Raw genomic sequence first — 21,952 nt, forward strand, 5'->3', positions numbered from 1 at the left:
CAGAGAGATCAAGCTGCGGTGCATCATTTAGGAATGTCAATATCTCTGGCCTTGATTTCACAGATGATGCCGTCATCTTTGTGGAGACTCTAGATATACTTTTGGGGGCCCTCGAGGTGCTTATTGAGTAGTCAAAGCCACTGGGATTAGGGGTTTCCTTGGTTAAGACTAAGATCCAGGCTTTCATTAACGTATTGGATGCTGCTATCCTGTGAGGATGTTGAGGTCATGGAGAGATTCACTTACCTTGTCAGTGATATTCATGTCTCTGCTGGCTGTGAGTCAGAGGTCAACAGACACCTGGTTTGGGTCTGGGGAGTCATGGATTAACTGGATCCTGGGGTGTGGCACTGCCGGTACTTGTGCTGGAGGACGAAAGTCCGAGTCTCCTGGTCCTTGGTGCTTCCAGTCTTGCTCTATGGATGCGAGACTTGGACTGACCAGGGATCTGAGATGGAGCCTTAATTCCTTTGGTACCAGGTCTCTTCAGAGAATCCTTGGCTATCGCTGGTCAGACGTTGTGTCCAACGAGCGTTTGCTGAGAGGAACTCAAATGAGATTTGTTAACTGCATAGTCCGTGAGCATCAGCTGCGGCTGTAGGAACACATTGCTCGTTTTCCTGACGCCAATCCTGCTCATGAGATTCTCTCAGCGAGGGAGCCTCGTGAGTGGAGGAGGCCAATGGGCCGACCACGTGCCTCGTGGTTGCAGCAGGTTGATCAGAATCCCAAGGAGATGGGAATGGGCCAGGTATCTGCCTGGGGGATGGCCATATGGAGGCCCCTGGAGTACCGGCGGAAAGTGGACGCAGTGACGCGCTGCTCCAGCGCATGCTCCCATACCTGACCTGACCTGAGCTGACCTGGGGTCTTTTGGATATTTGAGTCTTTCGGTTGTAAAGGGTCTTTGGTGTCCATTGGGTCCTCAGGGTCATTTGGGTCCTTGGGGTCTCTTGGATCCTCGGGGTCTTTTGGTCTTCTGGGTCCTTGGGTTATTTTGGGTCCTCGGAATCTTTTTGGTCTTTCAATCGGTAGACACCTAGTTGGGTACAAAGATTGTGCTCATTAAAATCCCACTCAAATCCCTCCTAAAGTGCTACTCAAAGCCTTTAAAACTTACCCTTTTGAAGGGGGACAGACATCACACTAACAAACGCACAAACAAATACAGAAACACACATTGTGTTTTATATGGTAGATATTCAGACTGGAAGATATGGATGTTTTGTAGCAAGAAAAAGGGTTCTTATAAAACATTACATGTACAAATGTTACTCTATTTCTTTATCTTTCATTTTGAGGGTGCAGCCTCGTGAGCGTGCCAAAGCCTGAAGCCTCGGCCTAGCGTCAGGTGTGCTTATATCTTCTTTATTTATGAGGCATTGCACGTATGTAAATGAACACTCGTTTTACTCTGCGCGCGTTAGACATCACGTGCAGTGAATTTCACCTCCCTGCACCTTGTATTTATTGTTAATTTTTTTAAAAAATGCTGATGTACACCACCATTGGGGCCCAGTTGCAAGTCACCGTCTACATTTCCAAAAGAAGAGACTTAATGACTCTTAAATGGAAAATATTTTTCGAGAGTTTTTTATCCTGAAAAAAATAGAATGTATTGAACACACAGTCGTGTTAATCGATTGGCCTTTAAACCCCTTCTTAAATTGTCCTTTTGAAGGGAGATGGACATCACACACACACACACACACACACACACACACACACACACACACACACACACACACACACACACACACACACACACACACACACACACACACACACACACACACACACACACACACACACACACTGTGTTTTATAGGGTAGATCCCAGACCCCATTCCTTAAAGGGTGTGGGGAAGTTTAGGCCACACACACACACACACACACACACACACACACACACACAAACACACACACACACACACACACACACACACACACACACACACACACACACACACAAAAAAAAATGTTTCTTAAAAAATACCAACAAGGCCCAAAAGACACCCAGACAGATGGATGGATATATATATATATATATATATATATATATATATATATATATATATATATATATATATATATATATATATATATATATATATATATATATATATAATTCCAGCAATGTGTGTGTCTGTCTGTGTGTGTGTCTGTGACCGCTGTTTCTCGACAACCACTGGTCCGATCTAATTGAAACTTGCCAGGTATATTGCTGGCGACCTGAGTACGTGCCTTTTCAAGGTTTGATATTAATCGGAAAAGTGCTTCCCAAGTTATGGCCATTTATTTACCAAACCAATGAAAGGACACGTTGCTGCGTAGGCCGATACGCGGCCGACCGACGATGACGTCACGTCACGTGCCGTGCCGGTTACGATGGGGATCGATCGGTGCCTTAGTTACAGTGGCGTCGGAGTGGCAATGGTCAATGGCAGCGAATGTCATGGTAAGTAAAGATAGGGAGGTAAACTTGATTTCAATTTGGATTGTAATTAACTCTGTGTGTGTAAGTATCACAGCAGTTGTTACTTCAATACAAGCGATAATTCGTGGAATGAACGTGAACATTCCGTACGGGAACGCACCACTTCCAGAGAGTGATGACAATGTATTGTAATCATTTCTCGATTTATTATGCGCATTTATAGATAAACACAATGCCCCAATTCAGTCGTCGTTTCACGAGTCAATTCACGAGTGCGAAGGAACGGCCTGTGTGGTTGTTTGAAAGTTTTTTTTTTGGGGGGGGGGGTTTGCACGTACGGGCCTGCACCAGTATATTAAATAGGGTGACTTGTTTCTCCATACTCTGATTAGGATCATGAGCAGGCAATTTAGCCCTTTTCCCGTCATTAAAAACATATTTTCCGAAAAGAAAACTTTTGTCAGGGGGGCAAGCGATGCCTCACAACCAATATGGCTGCCTTTAATGGAGATGCAGTCAGTGTTCGTGCTCCTTTCGTTCCGCACGGTACTCCTGCTGCTCAAATTGACGCGACGTTCTGACGAACGCGTCCATTTTTACTGGGCTGGAGTTGACGCGACTCGTGGATCGGATGACGGGATTAAGAATCAGGAGAGGGACGGACGGACCAACCGAGCCAAATACACGACGTGGCCTGTTCTGACGTTGCATGAGGCTGGCGAGTTTGACCAATGGGCGTGCGCTGCGCGGACGGCTGATGTGACGTCACTCACGTGAATTTAAGCATTTCCTTGACATCAGGCCTGGTCCAGTGCTCCGCTTTCCCTTCTTTGTTTTTAACTTTAATGGTTTTTCTTGGTCTCTCCTTGCGTCATCACGATCCCTTAAAGGTTCGTACTACCTTTGGAATTGCTATTTTTCCCTCTAGTTTTTAAGCTGTGTTGTGTCTACACTGAGGCCTGTATCATTTTTACTATCACAGTTTAACCGGTGATATGTATCATGGATATTTCTCGTTTACCATTGGCACGATCTTTGTCCCGTTTACTTGTCCTTGTGTTGTGAAGCCCGTGTGTATTCTCCAACCCATCGTTTATGGAACATTCGAGATGTACAGTAACCACAATGGCCATTTCACTTGGTCATTTATAGCCCCGGAATTCCTCGATGGTGACGTGCTCGCCATCGAGCGATTTGGTGTGTGTTCGTTCGATTCGACCGTCGACGAGGTCGTACCATTTAAAAACGGTGGTCCTGACTCCCGGTTAAATCCCGAATTTGGGGGGGGGGGATCGAGGCTGGAGGGGTGGGGGTAATGCCTCTTGCAGTCCAATTATATTTAACTTGTCTCTGCTGCAATGTACGTCAAGCATCCCTTCTGAAAAGAGCAGGTCATTGTGTGTCTGTACACTGTCTGAATTCCATGCATGGTGGTTGTTTCAGTTCAGTACTTGCACTAGGTGGGAATGCCAGGTGTGAAAATGGTCTCTTGTTATTGTAGGCCTCATACTTGTATTTTGTAACTTGTGTGAGTTGTAAACGTCCACAATGATTGATAATGTTCAGAGCTATAGAAATTAAATGTGCAACAATATTCTTGCCTTGTAAAGTTTGTTATTTTGGTGTTCATATTCTGTTAACATGGTTCATTGTCATCGTCATCATTCGACATGTGGTCGCCTTCTCAAACTATACACCACCAGAAAACCACTGCCGCTGTTTTCGACACAGCCCCGTCTTTCCAGCGCCGCCGCTTTAAGTTCAGTGGTGTTGCACCCTGACCACTCGACCGAACGACGACGTCCCTCCGAAAACCATCTACAACAGCTGCTGCCAGTCCACCGTGCTGAATCGCATGGCGCTGCCTTGCGTTCCATCACATTGCTACTGACGAGGCACCATCAGTCGCCGATCATCTCCATTAGACTCTTTCGTTACACGGTCGTGCTACTTGATGTTGAGCAGGTGTCGCCAGACGGTTCAGCTGAAGCCGTCTAGTCGGTTGCCTTTAATGACAAGGTGGTTGCACTGTACAGTACTCTTCACATGATTAGTGCCTGAGAAAGCTATGCCTTTGTTTTCAGGACTACGCTGGTGGAACGCAGGTATTTACACTGCCGAAGAGTGGATTTGCCCGTACCTATCCACAGTTGCACCTCCTTGCTGTCATTTAGAACGTGGTTGATCGACACGCCCAGGTACTTGAAAGATGTGATGCGGGGTATTTGTATTAAGTGGTATGTGATAGTGTTGTCATCCATCGTTTGCCAGACAACCATGTATTCCGTTTTGCCAGGATGGATGACTATCTTGTACCCATATGATGTGTCATTCATGATAGCAAGCATCAGCTCTGCATAGCACCATCACTAGGTTATTGGCATATCTGATCTCCTTTATGGAGATACCGCTTACATTTGGTCCCCTAAGCTGCAATATGTATGGCTCCTTGAAGAATATCGTGACATGAATGGTCATCTTGAAAAATCTACTTTACTATAATGGAGGCCAAAACCATATTCGAAGCACTCTTGTGCTCTTAGTAGTTTTTTCTTTAATGCTATAATTGAGTTAATATTTTGTTGCCTACATCTCCAAAATGAAGTTTGAGCTTTGTCGATGCACCGAAAATGGGGTGGATGGTGGGTAAGTGAGGGTTGACCAGAATGCCGACAGGTGTTTGGAGAAGAAACAAATGTAAAGGCAGCGTAAATACTTTTTACAACTTGTACCAATATTTCCATCATCATAATCCTTTCACATGATCAGATCCTTGACAGAGTGTCGGTGCTGTCAGAGTGGTCGCTTGATAAGGGTCATGCTGGATGGTTTGTTGTTGCCATCCCAGCATTTAATCGGGGCAATAATTTGTAATTTGCTCAGGGTGCTGGTAATAGCTCACCACCTCTTTGCGAAATACACTGTGGGATCTTTAATGTCCACTAAATAATGCCAGCAGGCGGAATACCAAGTTTAATGTCCCTCCAAGGGAATAACGCCAGCCGACATTGATGCTTCGTGCTACCTGCTAAACAGCAGGATGATGGTTTATTGATTTATTTATTTAATAGCTGAGGTCGAGATTCACACTCGGGCTAAACAGCTGAAAGGTGAATGCATGCATATCCTTCGTAGCTAACCTTCTATCTGCACCAATAATTATTAAGGTAGCACAATTGGTTTTGATATTTCCACCCTGATCAGGTGAGATGTTTATATTTTTATTTTTGTTTTATCTTCTGTCATGTTAAATTTTGTGGGTACTAAATGTTTGGAATGGGGTCCATTTAATCGTGCCAAGCTTGTTTATTAATTGCCACTTTTGTTTGCAGGCAGTATGCTGTCGATGTTGTTCTTAGCTCATGGACGTTTTATGGCGTCTCATCCTTGGGAGGTGATTGTCGGAACCATTACCATCAACATCTGCATGATGTCCATGGATATGTTCGGAGGGAAAAACCAGGTCCACCGATGGAACTACATGTATGCAGAAATGGATGAGGTAATAGGGTAGTCGGTGTTGAGCTGGCTAAACAATGAGGCGATTCATCCGTGTGAATACCGAGTGATTCGCCTCATTGTTGCTCGGACCTTTTTCTCTTGTTTCCTCAGTTTTGTATCGTATAGTGTTACATTGGATTCACACATTAAAAACTTATTTTGCCTGAACATTACTTTTGGAATCGGTGCTGAGGAGCATGTTATTCCACTTCTCAATGCAAGCACCATTGATTTACCAAAAGCCATCTGTTCCTCACACTATATGTAAGGGATTTGCTGCTGGTGGGTGGGTCTGCTTGTTTCGTAGACTTGCCCGCTTTTCAACTATGCTAAAAAGGAAAGAAATTTATTCCATCGATTTTGCAATTTGAGTTTTAAATATTTAATTTAAAATTATTATGAATTTTTTTTATTTTTTTTTAAATGGTGAAACATTTGCACGCGGTGTATACTTGGGAGCCTCGATGGTATGCGTTTCTGCTTATGCTGTTGCTGATAGTATAATTCGCCAATATGCGATAAAACCGGTCCGGTAGCTGAGGGGGTGTGCAGCATTGGGATTCTCATGTGTGTACTATTAGGGTTGGGCACACATCAACTTTTTCTCTGTTGTCCCGTTGAAAGGAGTTTTTTTATGACCATTTTTCACGCTGATCACGAATACGTTGAAATTTTTGACCTAGGATGATGTCTTAGGTTGGTAAAATGCTAAAAATCAAAATGGCCACTAAATTTACCCACTTTTCAGGTAAAAATTGATAATTATGGCTTACTAGGGCATGTAATTTTATGGGACATCAAATTTTACCTGAAAAGTGGGTAAATTGGGTGGCCATTTTGATTTTTTGCATTACATGTCTTAGTGATGTCTTAGTAAGACATCATCCGAGGTCAAAAATTTCAACGGATTCGTGATCAGCGTGAAAATGGCCATAAAATACACTCCTTTTAACGAGACAACAGAGAAAAAGTCGATGTGTGTCCAACCCTAATATTACATGTCCTAGTAAGCCATAATTATCAAATTTTACCTGAAAAGTGGGTAAATTTGGTGGCCATTTAAAATTTTTGCATTTTACCAACCTAAGACATCATCCAATGTCAAAAAGTTCAACGGATTCGTGATCAGCATGAAATTTGGCCATAAAAAACACTCCTTTCAAAAAAAGTATGGTTGTATGCCCAACCCTAGTACTATTTGTGAACGTCTTCACAGCTGTGGAGGAACTCTGGGAAGGGTTTGAAACAACAAAGGGCTTACCTTGGGTAGATCTTTCACGGTTGCTTTATGCAGCTTTCTTCTGCTGGAAGAGCATGGGAGGAATCGATATACAGTGTATGCATTGTTGCGGGCCGGGGGTCGGTGGCGAGAATGACCACGAGTTGGGGAAAGCTACGTCGTCTCCACCAGACTCCCTGGAATTGTAGGCCATCACTCTGGATAATTCCGTGACGCGGCGGGTCACTGAACCGACAGTGGTCGCCAATATTTCAACCGCGTAGCGTAGGGTCTTTTTGTCAAGAACCAATTTACCTAATTAACTACGCGATTTCGACTACCGGGGAAACCATGCCCTCGGCACGTCTTGCTCGAACCAGGTCACTCTACCGACTGCGGTAGAGTTCCAACTACCAACTCCGGTTCGGGTGCAGCCGAGCGGAAACTGCCAAAGCCGTGCCGGCTGGGATGAACGGATTATCGGGGTTAAAACCCCATCTAAACTCAGATCCGAACCATGCTGGACCAATGCAAGAAGGGACGGAAACGGACTGGGAACATTTCTGTGATGATTTATTTACAGTAAATGAAGACACAAAGCAAGACTTAACGCGAATATGCAATCAAGGAGAGATTTACAATGATTCAAAAACATTTATTCAGTTCTACTTACAAGACGGGCCCACACGCAGACACACACACAAATGAAAATAAACCCAGAGTTCTTTATTGGACCCTTGCAGCCGAGGAGAGAGACGAGCTGGGGGTCAGAGTCCAGCTGGGTACCTGACCGTCAGAGGAAGGGGGTGCTCTGCGATGCTGCACCTGACAAAGGTTGTTGGTTTGGTCCCCAGTCGCACATGTGGGACTCGTGGTTCGTGGTGGAGCTCGGGTGGTGAATAGCGGGGTCCGCGGAGGGGGGTCAGGGTCGCTCTTTCCTTTCCTTGTAGAGGGCCAGCAGAGACATGTTCGCCGCCTTCACGACCTTCTGCTCAACCCTCCGCTTCAAAAGAACTGCACGCTCAACAACAACCCCGTCGAAAATCTCCGAACAACGCCTTCGTAACAACCCCTTCGTAACAACCCCTTTGTGGCAACCCCAAAAAAACCACCACCTCAGAGAGTGCTCGGGAATTTATGGACCTCCCTCAACGGGGCGGGGCTCGCTCGAACAGATCTCACTCTCCGCCCTGATTGGGCAGGCTCCCATGGACTCGCCCTTCCTGGGCGGGGTTTCGGCCCCTGCCGGGAAACCCCACCCACTCTTCCATGCGGGTTCGTATTTGTTGAGCAACAGTATCAATGTTGCAAAAGTCGTCGTGAAAGAGTTACAACGTTTGTGGGAGCCGAGAAACCGGAACCGCGAGATCTTGCCTTGGCACGTCAGGGTGCGAGAATGCAGCTGGTTGGTGGTGGATCGTGATGGGCCCGATGGGTCATGCAGATGGGATGGTTGTTAGATGGCTTGTTAGATGTAATAACCTAACTAAAAGAAATCGCAACGCACGCCTTTGATTTTCCCACTAGACAAAAGGAAGGGGATCTGACTACACACATACTTCACGACATAACTGACTTTTGGGACATCTGTATGTATATATATATATATATATATATATATATATATATATATATATATATATATATATATATATATATATATATATATATATATATGAATATATGAATAATCCTAGCCACCTGGGTTAATTGATTAGGTGAGGGCTAATTGGTTATTCCCTCCATACACAGGTGAGAGATGTGAGTGGGTCTTTGTTTTTCATATACAGTACATATATACATGGTGTTTTGATTTGTCTTCCAATTATTCCCTGTGGCATACAGGAGCTGTTGAACAGTGATGTAATTATCTTGACTATAACACGCTGCCTTGCGATTCTCTACATTTACTTCCAATTCCAAAACTTGCGGCATCTGGGCTCCAAGTACCTGCTCGGTGAGTTGATTGGTGTTTGTTTGGACTAATTTTATTGTATACTATGGAATACTAAGGAAAGATAGAAGAGGGAGGGAGAGTGGAGAGTGTTTGGTAAGGGAAGGCAGCATGAGACGAGATGAGAGGAAAGGAAGGCAGACATACGGTGGAGCGTTGATTACGATTCATGCTGTCTCATCCAAATAATTTTGCATAGAATAACAGTGAAGATGGAAGCAAAAATGTCTGAAATCCATTTTCTACTTGTCATACTATAAATACCGCCCGGACATGTCCGGAGACAAACAAATACGGCCAGGACAGCTCCAGAGACAGAGACACGAGTTAGTCCCAATCGGACATGAACTTTAGGGAGCTCGGCAAGTGACTTAAGCAAGCACTCCAATGAAATGGTTAAGGAATGGCTGGCTTATCAAGTGATGGCAAGCTGATTGGTAATGGCACATACCCCCGAAAAACTAAGCATCGCCGATTTCTTTACATGTTCAGATTTCACTCCAGATTTCGAGTTCAGTCCATGTGATCTGATCCTCCAAACTCAAGTTATATTTCAATTATATACTTCAATTAGTCTGTGAGAGTAGATCGTGGGAAATCGCATCATATAATGCATTAATTTGCTCCACACTCCTAATTTGAAAACTAAAGTATTTACAAAAGCGATGTATACAACGATTCATAGGTATGTGGATGAGGCATTCGATAATATCCGTGAGTAAAGTGAAAAAAATAAAATAAATTTGAGCACCTTATCATGAAATAAACCGTTGCAGCTTGTTCCAACTCGAGGCATTGTTGAGCAGGCCGAGCAAAATGGCGAATTAAGACCCCAGCAGGTAACCCAGGATGCGCCTTAAGTCACCATCGATAGCGAGGCATTTGAGGGTGTGTCTGATAAAGGATATAATTAAATAAGGCTGTTGATTATCTTCAAAAAGGGTGTTTTAATTAAGCCAAATATCTAATTTTCACTCATGCACTTACTTGACATTTCCTCAGTATGCATGTAAAGTTTCAGGCTGCTAGGTTTCATGGTTTTGGAGTTATGTAGGACACACACACACACACACACACACACACACACACACACACACACACACACACACACACACACACACACACACACACACACACACACACACACACACACACACACACACACACACACACACACACACACTTATAGATTCTTGTCTATTGGAATGTCTGACAGTTATTCAGGAATTCAAATAGTGTCTTCTGTCGACTATGAAGTGTTTCAAATGAAGCATTTTAAATAAACACGTACATAATATGTAGATGTGTACAATGTACATGTATGTATATTGGTGAGGTTTATCACTCTTACTACATAGCATTTCATTTATGTCATTGTACTGAGTACTCATCTTCCCATTTGGTAAATTAAACTTGGATGTTTTTTTACTTTTATTTTAATTATTATCTTGCAATGCTTCTTTACTCTGCATTCCACTTGGATCTTTAAGGAATTCGGGATAGCAATAGACATATGAACATGACAGAAAAAAAATGCTTACCTGCAAAAATACATTTTATACCTAGGACTGAATGGAAACAGAGTTAAGCCGTGATGGAGGATGGTGATGGATTGAGATCTCCCCAGATAATTTCCTTGATGGAGCCCTGTATCATACTTCCTATATTATATATTCGAGAAATATATTTTATATTTCTGCATTTTTTTTCCGTGTACATGTGGTACGATTATTGTAGATCGTGTGCTTTTGGTGTGGTTTACCTATTTCATTAATGTTCCAACTGGGTTTTTATAATTATTATTTTGTTTCACTTTTGAAAAGTATTTGGTGTCATCGGCTTTTCATCTGCTGAGCCTTTGGGGAAACATTTTGAGATATATTTCAGCAATTAGTGTAACCCGTGGGACAGGGGCACAACCAGGATTTTCCGTTGAGGGTGGAGGGGGGGGGGCGAGAGTAGGGCTGAGGTTACCAGCTAAACGAGTAAGTCACTGAGGTCCACAAAACATTAAAGTACAAAATCAAGGTGATGAGGTGAGCGTGCAAGAGTCAGTCGTAGTCTTCAATAAAAATGCCCCTACTGTGATTCACTGCTCGTAGTGCTAATCCAGTCAGATGATTCTTCTCCCATACTTGAACCAATCAGTGCTGGCGTATTGTTACGTATGCCAGTCAAACCAGATAACTCCGGTCCGAACTCGGTGAGCCACAAAGCAACCATGATGGCCCCTCGTCCCAGGAACCACCTGCCGGATCTCACATCCAGACCCATGTTACCATATCGGTTGAGGTTTTTAGTTCGATTGAGTATCGTGCCAGTAGGCAATCACGTGACAGATCTTGTATTTGGCTGAGCTCACCAAGTCATGTGACCACGGTCTTATCTATGCACCAATTGCTGGATCAAATAGATTTCCCCTTCGCCACCATGTGCCACCAATATTCAGCTGGTGATAAGACAGGACGGGCTCCCACAACCTGGTGGGATGGGCTCTTGGGAGCCCAGCACATCCCTCTGGGAGGTTGCATGAGCGACAAGCCCACGGTTCCTGGAGGGCGTGGTGTATCTCCCACAACCATGGTGAATGGTACCCTTGTGCTCTGTTCTTCATTTGCTGATGTTCTGGGGTGGTACGAGACACTAGTGGTTACGAGGTCCACACCAACGATACCCCCCCCCCAGGGCACTGAGCTATAACGGTTGCTGCACTGCTCACCTCCCTCATCCACGCCAGCTCGTCCCGCACAGCATGACTCTGCGCAACAACTGCACAGCAGAGTGTCCCCAAACTCACGAACTGCACACCAGCACACCACCCCCGAGCCACCAAAAGCTGCCACAAGCCATGAGCGAGATGCCAAAGGTCATGATGAGCACCAGGACAGGGAGAGGAGCCACCAAAATGGCCCTCATTAGTGCCTGGCTCGAGGGGCGTCTGGTTGTTGCTGCCCTCTTGCTGTTGGCCCCTGTATAAGTCCTCTAGATGCTTTCCCCCTGATTGGTGACATTATAGGGAGGTGGGGATATGTTATACTTACACTTGATTGCCTCTGGGCTTTAGGGGCGTGCAATGTCCCTGACCCTAATTTCTATTACAGTGGGTTTGAGCCAGTTCTCACAGGAAGAGGAGGAATAAGACATACGACTGATGCGGGAAAGAAACATGTAACACAATGGGCTGCAAGGGATTCAAACCATATTTTGGAAGTGAAGACCATCTTTCTAATACATGTGCAATGCTTATCACTATTCACATGAAATATGATACTCTTAACTGAACAGATACTGTACTTACGAAATAACTACATTATACTAAAGATTAATTCTTTAACCCTTTGGAACCATAACTGCAACAGTATGTTTTCATCAACTTTAGCTTGGAAAAGCTTTGCTCTCCAATGGCCACGGACACAGGGCGGGTCAAGAGGATACGTGGAGAGCAATAAAAGTGTTTTGGACGTCATCCGTAAGATTATCTTTGCAAACAAAGTTCAAAACTTCTTGCAGTCGTGCCCACTTTGGAACTCGTCTTGCAATGGCTCGCAATTCACTGAACAAATCGGAAGCATCGATATCTTTGGAATCCCAATGTTGTTACGCTTGCTCTAGCCTCAAGCAATGTTCCATAATTTGCTTTAATGTTCCATTCTATGAAATGTGAACATCATCGAGGAAATCAAACACAGAACTAATTTGATGCCTCTATGTGTGTGAATCTTTCTTCACCGATTGTATTGCTGATTCAAGGATTGAAAAAGAAAATGTTCATTTTTAATTCTTCCTTGGGGTTCTGGATAAACTCGTCATCTGTTTCATATTTGAACTGCTTCCTGTTTCTCCTAATACAGACCGGATCTGGTAGAGTGTGCCGGTATCTCCAACTCCTCAACAAGTTCAGTTATTCACGTATTGCAGTAATTCAACAATACAATTATACCGCCCTCTCACAACCACGATATCTTGATCAGCTTAATGCACCGGGAGGGGTTGGGGGGGGGGCAATGATGAGATGAAGCAGTGAAAGAACCATTTACGCGATGTCTGTGCTCAGTCTGCAAAAGATGGCTAAGCTCAGGTGGCGTTTGCAGAGCTAAAGATGTTGCAGTGGGAGTCACCATTTTCAGGCGGAGTTCGTGGTTCTTACTTGAACGCACAATCACAGGGTGTACTTCTGGCGTCCCTTGGGAGGTCGCCTGGCTTGTGGAGGTGGGCGTTAACAGTTTGTATTGAAGGAAAAAAACACATTAATAGTCTCCTTGTTTACTTATATAATTTCTTGAACATATTGTTGCGAATTCGCGCCCGCCGGCGTGCGAACGGCCACGTAACGCGAATCGCGGCACGTCGCCCACCGGACGGACAATTCAGTCGTGACCCTCCGGGAACTATCGCCGGAGCCAGTCACGGGTGGGCCTTTCGACCTCACCACAATCGTGCCAATCGGCCACCCGCGTAGGATAGGGTTGTTCGCCAAACTCGACCTACCTTAGTACCCTTGCGGATGGTAAACCGGGCGATCGTACCTTGCCACAGGTCGACTCCGGACACGAGCCGCTTGGGCAGCCCGTTCCGTGCTATCGGGATAACCGAGCGGTGTTATCGTCGACCTGGACGGTTCAGATTAATTACCGGGATGTTGCACCCACTACGAACCCCTTACGTGAAGCAAGATGGAGGGTCAATAAAGAAGAGACGAAGTGAAACGGGCACAGTTCAACAAGCAAGCATTTTATTTTCCGGCGCACGGAAAGCATGTATATACAGCCATACACAAAATGCAAATGCAAGAAGAAAAGCAGTTAAAACCGACTACGCGCTCACACGGCAACACTTGTACAGTTTTACTTCACAGATGGCGCCAACACACATTTACACAAAAGCAAAGGAAAGAAGCCACCCTCACAGACAAGGAGGCAGACAGGCCCGTAGGCCAAATGTGCGCATGACCTGGAGGAGTAGCCAGGTCCGCGAGGCCAGGGAGGTCTTACCCGCGTCCTCGTGACGCATTGGCGGGCAAGCCGCAAATGTGGCCGCGCCGCTGTGCCCGGACTCCGTGCCCCTTGGCGGGTTTCGTTGGCACGACGTTTGGGGTGGGGTGGGAACGGGGTCCCCTTTTGCACTATCTCAGCGTGGGGGAAAGGGGGAATTGTTGATGCCCTGGGGGAGGGGAATGGCTGGCTGGCTTGGGTCCCGCGACGAGACGAGCGATCCCCCACACCGCAACCTCATCGCTGACCGCCGTCCTTCCTGCCTCGGACCCGAGCTCCCTTGCTTGCAGTTCCACCGCGCTCACTCCCCTCAACTCCGCCAACGCAACGCTCCTTGTCCTCCAAGAGCAACCTCTCGACGACACTCTCCAAGCAGCTCCAAAACCCAACTCTTTCGACGACACTCTCCAAATAACTCCAAAACCCAACTCTTTCGACGACACTCTCCAAACAACTCCAAAACCCAACTCTTTCGACGACACTCTCCAAACAACTCTAAAACCCAACTCTTTCGACGACACTCTCCAAACAACTCCAAAACCCAACTCTTTCGATGACACTCTCCAAACAACTCCAAAACCCAACTCTTTCGACGACACTCTCCAAACAACTCCAAAACCCAACTCTCTCGATTCGCCTTGCGCTCGCCTTTTTATAGGCGGCAGGAGCAGTCAATATGCAAATTTTAGGATCAGAACGCGATTGGAGGTGGGGCCACGCTGCCCCCCCCCCGGTCAGCCATTGTCGGGCAAAAATGGGCGTGAACCTCTCCTGATCCGAAAATTTGCATATACGGACTTCGCATACACACTTGGAGGCGGGGCCAAGCCGCCCCGCGCTCGCCAATTGGATGGAGGAGAAGTGGGCGTGAAGCGTTTCTGATCCGAATTTTCCCCTCGGAAAGGCCGCCATTCGCGCTCGCAGCTCGGTGCGTTCGGCACCAATCGCCGAACGGGTCCGAGACAGCACGACGTTCAGTGTTCACAGGTGGTGCGGGAATGGCCGTGGTCGCGATGATGTGGGATGAATTCGTGAAGGTAAAGGCGAAGGTGGTGGAGGGTCTTCTGTGGTGAGGGTTGGCGTTGTGGTTGTTGTCTGCAGGTTGGAGCTTGGTTGTAGTTGGTGATGATGGCTGGCGTGGTGGTGAAGGTGGTTGTTGTGTGATGGCGGTTGATACATGGTTGGTTCAAAATAACGACAGTAAAGAAAAAATGGCTAACTCAAAGCGTCGCAGCCCGGATGAATGACATAAATTCCCTCTATACAACGGGTTTGGGCTAACTACACATGTACCTATGAAGATATCTCACCTGAGGGCCCTTTATGGTGTAATGCGAATTTCCACAGCCGTAACTATATATATATATATATATATATATATATATATATATATATATATATATATATATATATATATATATATATATATATATATGTATATATATATATATATGTATATGTATATGTATATGTATGTATATATATATATATATATATATATATATATATATATATATATATATATATATATATATATATTTTCATTCATTTTTAGCTCGCCTGTTCGAAGAACAGAGCAATAGCGATACCCCTGGAGTGAGCGTCAGCGTGAGTGAAAATGTTAAAATTTTTGGTGCAAGTTATTTAGAAGCTTGCCATTCATTTAATATGTGTACTCGGATGCTGATATTTGGCATGGAGGTTCCTTTGGGGTATATTATTGATGTAGTGAAGTTGAAATTAAAAAAAATAATTTCAAATGTTTTAAATTTTTGACCTGTTTTGAACTTTACTTTTTTGTAGCGCATTCCTTTATGGTATACTATTGGTGTAGTGAAGTTGAAATTAACAAATGATTGAAAGTTTATTTTATTTTATTTTATTTCAACCTAAGATGGTGTCAAAGCCACCCAATGTTTACCTGTTTATACAAGACGATTGCCATTCATTTAATATGTGTACCAGGGATGCAATGAAGTCCAAATGAAATAAATTTTGTTGGTGCACCTTTTTCAGAGACTCAATATTTGTGAAGTCAAAACACTACATATTACTTTTTAGCTCGCCTGCTCGAAGAACAGAGAGTATAGCGATACCCCCGGCGTGTGCGTGAGCGTGAGCGTCAGCATGAGCGTGAAAATGTTAAAGTTTTTGGTGCAAGTTATTTCCTTTCTTATGTTTTTATCTACCACACTATTTTTTACTGATTACAATATACAAATACATATATTGCTTTAAAATTATTTGGATCAGACTTCACTGCAATGCTTGATTAAAAAATATTATTAGACTAGTCTTTTAACCAGAGTTGGTGTCAGTCACCCAATGCTCGCCTCTTTATACATTTATCGTTTTTAAAAGACTAGTCTAACAATTAATATTTTTTTATAAAGCATTGCAGTGAAGTCTGATCCAAATAATTTTAAAGCAATATATGTATTTGTATATTGTAATCAGTAACAAGAGCGCAAGTGAGCACAATATATGCCCGAACAAGAAGGTATATACAGAATTGTGCTACTACATGGAAAACAGCATCCTGGTTGCCATGACAACCACTTTAGATGACGAACGTATGTCGTGACACACCGTCTCCACAGTCTGTATCTATGTACCAAATATTAAACGTGAAAGTTGAAAACTTTGGGAGTTAGAGTGTGGACAGGAACGGATGGAAAACAGCATCCTGGTTGCCATGGCAACCACTTTAGATGACGAACGTATGTCGCAACACATCGTCTCCACAGTCTGTACATATGTACCAAATATGAAACGTGAAAGTTGAAAACTTTTGGAGTTAGAGTGCGGCCAGGAACGGATGGACGGACGGGCGACAGGTATCACATTATATGCCCCGATATATATATATATATATATATATATATATATATATATATATATATATATATATATATATATATATATATATATATATATATATATATATATATATATATATATATATATATATATATATATATGGTGTATAAAAAATAGTGTGGTAGATAAAAACATTAGAAAGGAAAAAATAACTTGCACCAAAAACTTTAACATTTTCATGCTCACGCGGGTGGTATCGCTATAGCTCTCTGTTCTTCGAGCAGGCGAGCTAAAATGAACAATGTATAAACAGGCGAGCATTGGGTGGCTCTGACACCAACTTTCTGGTTTTTTGCTGCCCCATATTTCGCCGCTCGAGGTGACCGCCCAGTTTGCCTTGTGGTAAACCATCCCTGGAGCCAAGGAGGGGGCTCGAGCCCCTTGAGCTCTCCCCTGTTCCTGGTTGCGCCAATGCCTGCAGATTATTTTTGTTGAATTGGATGTAATGCCGTGGATTTTAATTTGAAATGGATGTTGAATTGGATTGAACTAAATGCAGTGCTGAGAGCAACACAAAGGCTGGCCAAAAGATGAGATACTGTAGTGCAATATTTGCGTGCAACATGGATCTGTGTTGGTGACCAATGGCACGTTCCAAACGATGGAGCAAACGTGAGTCGTTTTGCTGAGATGCCCCTGTTCGTAAAATCCAAATGCATTCAATTACCATCCTCCCCCTCCCCCCAGGTATCGCAGGACTCTTCACCATCTTTTCCAGCTTTGTATTTAGTATGGTGGTGATTCGATTCCTGGGGAAAGAACTCACAGGCCTCAAGTAAGGATTGCATTATTAGGAAAGAACTCACAGGTCTCAAGTAAGGGTTGCATTATTCTTCATTGTAAATTGCCAAATTGCTGGACTTATCTTTAAACTGTATTTAAAAAGTTTATGATAAACTTTCCAAAAGTGCTTTTAATGTTCTCCTTTATTTGGTTGTGTGATCAAATGAGGGTTTTTGCATTTATTTTTATTTTTATTTTTGTCTCCACAGTCTCGACTCTAGTCAAAGAGTGAGGCTTCAAAACTTTGAGACAAATTTTATTGTTTCATTCGGCCTGACAAGTGGCTGTGCGTAATGTAAAGCTTTCGGTGAATGGTCAAATATAATGTCAGAAGGGTACTTTGGTTTTTCACTGTAATGTATATTGGCTTGACAAATATTTTATAATTGATTAATTATTCTTCTTTCCAGTGAGGCTTTGCCCTTTTTCCTTCTCCTGATTGATTTGTCAAAAGCGAGTGCACTCACCAAGTTTGCTCTCAGCGCTAACACGCAGGTAAACCTTAATTCCTTGCAATACTGCCTGTTGAACCATTGCACTATCATAAAAAGATTGAGTATGCCAAACCACCAAACTTCACCCCAGGAGGAGGTGAGGGAGAACATTGCACGAGGCATGGCATTTCTTGGACCCACGATAACCCTGGGTGCCCTGGTGGAGAGCTTGGTCATTGGTGTTGGGACGCTGTCAGGTGTGTGTGTGCACACGTTGCTTGACTATTAGTGGTTAACGTAAAGTAAAATATTCAGACTTGCATTGTATGTCTCACTATAATGTTCATCATTTTTAATTTTGAGTATTTTATTTTTCTTGTCCTCCACCAAAGTCGGAGACGGGGACATTGAAATGAGCTCCGTCTGACCAATCATCTGTCTTTGTGTACGCTTTGTGTAAATCATACTTTTGTGTTCATGATATTTCAAACACTGTTGACCATTTAGCTTTCATATTGCAGATATCTATTCCTCGTGACATTATCTCAACCTGATGAGACCACCGCTGTGATTGGCTGAATTATTTTGCCATGGGAACTGGCGGTGCTTCTTTGGCCACCTTGAGACAAAAGGAACTTTTAGTTCAGTTTAAGCTGTTTATTCAGTAGCAAATACAAGACAAGACTTGTGCACAAGGGAGTTTTTATCCTGGAGCAATGTCACAAGCAGAAAAACTTAACTATACATAGGAGGAGGAGATTGGGACCATACTCTGTGCAGAGCATTGGTGCTGCTTCAGTAATCTCCTTGGCTATTGGGCACAATCCTGGACGGGTCGCCACTCCGACACAGTATACCAACAAGCTGGCACTCATTTTGTCGACTTTGGAAGGATGACAGGCCGAGTTAACCCCACCTGGTATTAATTCAACAGTTGAGCGGGATTTGAACTCAGGACCTTAGGATCCAAAGCCCGCCACCCTAACCATTAAGCCAACACCAGGCATCATATATAGAGTATAACGAGTATTTATGTGATCCCTCCAGGGCATGTTAAATACATCAAAGGAAATTAACTGAACAAAGAAAGGCCCCTTGGAGAAACAACAGGTGGAAATTTGTAAGGTTAAAATCACAAACACAGGATGAAAACGGTCTGTTATCAGAGCTTGCTTCAGATTGCCCCGGTGAGGGGAGGAAAGAGTATGTCATTCCTTGCTGCCCATCTGGCAAGAGATAAGGTTTTACAAGGTTTTTACGACTGCCAAGGAATGTATATATTTTACCTCCCTTCCAGCTTTCCCAGCATATATTTATTAAATTTTCTCAAAGTACTAACTCAAGCGAATTGGCATTTTACCTCATTATAAATTCAATCAACAATTCAGTTTCCCACATAACCATCTCTGTAATTTGGCTTGTATACACAATATTTCAAAAACCATTCACGATTTAGCTTTTTTCTATTAAGCAGATCTATTCCTTATACTACCCTAAAGGCAGGAGACCGAGAGCATCATCTCCTTGCTATTTGTGGCTTATTTGGCATCTGTTTTATAAATCAGATATTTAAAAAAATTTTTTAAACATTATATTATCGCTTCGTTATTTGTCTGTGGTGCTTTATCATCAGACGATGAGTTATTTATTGTTGGTGTTGAGACAAGTTCAGGGAGTTACTCGACTTTATTGCTCCTGTATGTATGACTCCAGGAATGCGGCAGCTGGAAATCATGTGCTCTTTTGGATGCCTCTCCATTTTGGCAAATTACTTTGTGTTCATGACTTTCTTCCCTGCCTGTGTATCACTGGTTTTAGAGGTGAGTGCAAGTTGCCTCGAATGGCACTTTGCTTTGCATGTGCTGAATTGCATTTGTACATTTATCCATGAATGGAGTAAGCAGAGTACTCTCCATTTATATATTTTAAAATCATTTTATTGATGTACCTTTGACATATTGCACAGGGCATAATGTGTGATTCCATTTGCTAAAAGTAATTTGTACTGTAAAAAAGTACAATAGCCAATTTGAAATTATTTTTTGGTTTGAAGAAGATTTTTTATACTGTACTTCGTTTGAAGGAAAAACAATATGTGTATATATATTTATGCATTTGTATACTTGTATACATTTATATTTTTTATATATATCTATATATATATATATATATATATATATATATATATATATATATATATATATATTGTTGCGGATTCGCGCCCGCCGGCGTGCTGACGGCCACGTAACTCGAAGCGCGGCACGTCGCCCACCGGACGGACAATCCAGTCGTGACCCTCTCGGACTAACGCCGGGAACCAGTCACGGGTGGACCTTTCGGTCTCACCGCGATCGAGCCAATCAGCCCCCCGCGTGATAGGGTTGCTCGCCGAATTCGACCTACCTAAGTACCCACGCGGAGGGTAGACCGGGCGATCGCACCTCGCCGCAGGTCGACTTTGGACACGGGCCACTTAAGCGACCCGTTCCGTACTTATCAGAATAACCGAGCGGTGTTATCGTCGACCTCGACGGTTCGATTAATTATCGGGCGTATTCAGCCCACTACCAACCCTTTACGTGAAGCAAGATGGGGATTCAATGGAGGAAAAGACGAAGCGAAGCGGGAGAACAGTTCAATAATAAAGCACATTTATTCGCGGCACACGGGAAGCACACATATTCAATTCCACCAAAAGCACACAAAAAAAAGAAAACAATTCCATTTACACAAAAAGCAAATGTAAAAGCGAAGACTATGCAGAGCTAATACCGACTACCGAGCACACGGCAACACTTATACAATTCTACTTCACAGACGGCGCCGACAACACATACCCAAAACCAAGGAAAAGAATACCCTCAAGGATGAGGCGGGCCTGAGGCCGAGACCGGGTCGCGCCTACCCGTCTGGTGATGAGACGCGGAGCGGCGATGGCGCCTCACTCCGCGGGCCTCGCGGACAGTGTCTGGCAGGGGGTGGGAAAGGGGCCCCCTTGGTCGCACTATCTCAGCGCGGGGGGAAACAGGAGGGGGTTGCTGATGCTCGGGGTATAGAGGATCTTTATTATCCCTGGTGTGCGTCTCCACCTCGGCCAGGTCGCGCTGCCGGCCTCCCTCGGGCGTGCAGCTCCCGGCACCGACGCGAGCACCCCCTCGTCTGCCTTCGCCGCTGCCGCCTCTCCGCCTCTGGACTCTCCGACTCTGGACTCTTCTTTGGACTCTCCCGTTGGACTCTTCTTTGGACTCTCCCGTTGGACTCTTCTTTGGACTCTCCTCTCCACTCTCCTGACTGACGAACACGGTCCTTTTATCCCCCCGTAGCTTCGCCTTTGACCCCCTCCCTTTGACCTTTCACCTCGCTCCCCATTGGCCCGAGAAAAAGTGGGCGTGAAGGCTTTTTGATCCACAAATTTGCATATATCGATCGTCCTGGAGGCGGGGCCAAATCGCCCCTCGCTCACCGATTGGACGGCAAAAAGTGGGCGTGTGTCGTTTTTGATCCGTTTTTGAAGCACAAAATCCGTGATTTTGTACACGCTGTTCGGCGCGCGCCCTGCACGAGTCCAACACCGGTACCCGCAGGCGGCGCAAGAACGGTGGCGATGCGACGGCTGCGAGGTGTGACGTGAAGGTCGTGGCGGTTGTGGTGAAGCGGCGTTGTGGTTGGTGGTTGATGTTGTGGTTGTGGTGGTAATCATGGCGGTTGGTCCAAAATAAAGATAGTAAAAGAAAACGGCTTATCCTGAAGAGT

The 21,952-nt window shown here is 44.3% G+C and overlaps 1 protein-coding gene across 2 annotated transcripts in view; it reads left to right on the forward strand.

Moving 5' to 3' along the window:
* Positions 1 to 3,063: 3,063 nt before the first annotated feature.
* HMGCR (3-hydroxy-3-methylglutaryl-CoA reductase) overlaps positions 3,064 to 21,952 on the forward strand; it is a 60,133-nt gene continuing 41,244 nt past the window's right edge. The window contains exons 1-8 of one of the 2 annotated variants that reach the window (XM_085874541.1): positions 3,064 to 3,327; positions 4,522 to 4,635; positions 5,770 to 5,939; positions 9,003 to 9,114; positions 17,670 to 17,757; positions 18,176 to 18,260; positions 18,351 to 18,456; positions 19,913 to 20,019. In XM_085874541.1, the coding sequence (XP_085730667.1) occupies positions 5,775 to 5,939; positions 9,003 to 9,114; positions 17,670 to 17,757; positions 18,176 to 18,260; positions 18,351 to 18,456; positions 19,913 to 20,019 (663 nt within the window). In that variant the 5' untranslated portion in view covers positions 3,064 to 3,327; positions 4,522 to 4,635; positions 5,770 to 5,774. The remainder of the gene's footprint in view (positions 3,328 to 4,521; positions 4,636 to 5,769; positions 5,940 to 9,002; positions 9,115 to 17,669; positions 17,758 to 18,175; positions 18,261 to 18,350; positions 18,457 to 19,912; positions 20,020 to 21,952) is intronic. The other variant, XM_085874540.1, reaches the window with a different exon arrangement.

The sequence above is a fragment of the Eptatretus burgeri genome, chromosome 3 (assembly GCF_056783735.1).
Source record: "Eptatretus burgeri isolate ZD-2024b chromosome 3, Ebu_testis_v1, whole genome shotgun sequence".
Taxonomy (NCBI): Eukaryota; Metazoa; Chordata; class Myxini; order Myxiniformes; family Myxinidae; genus Eptatretus; species Eptatretus burgeri.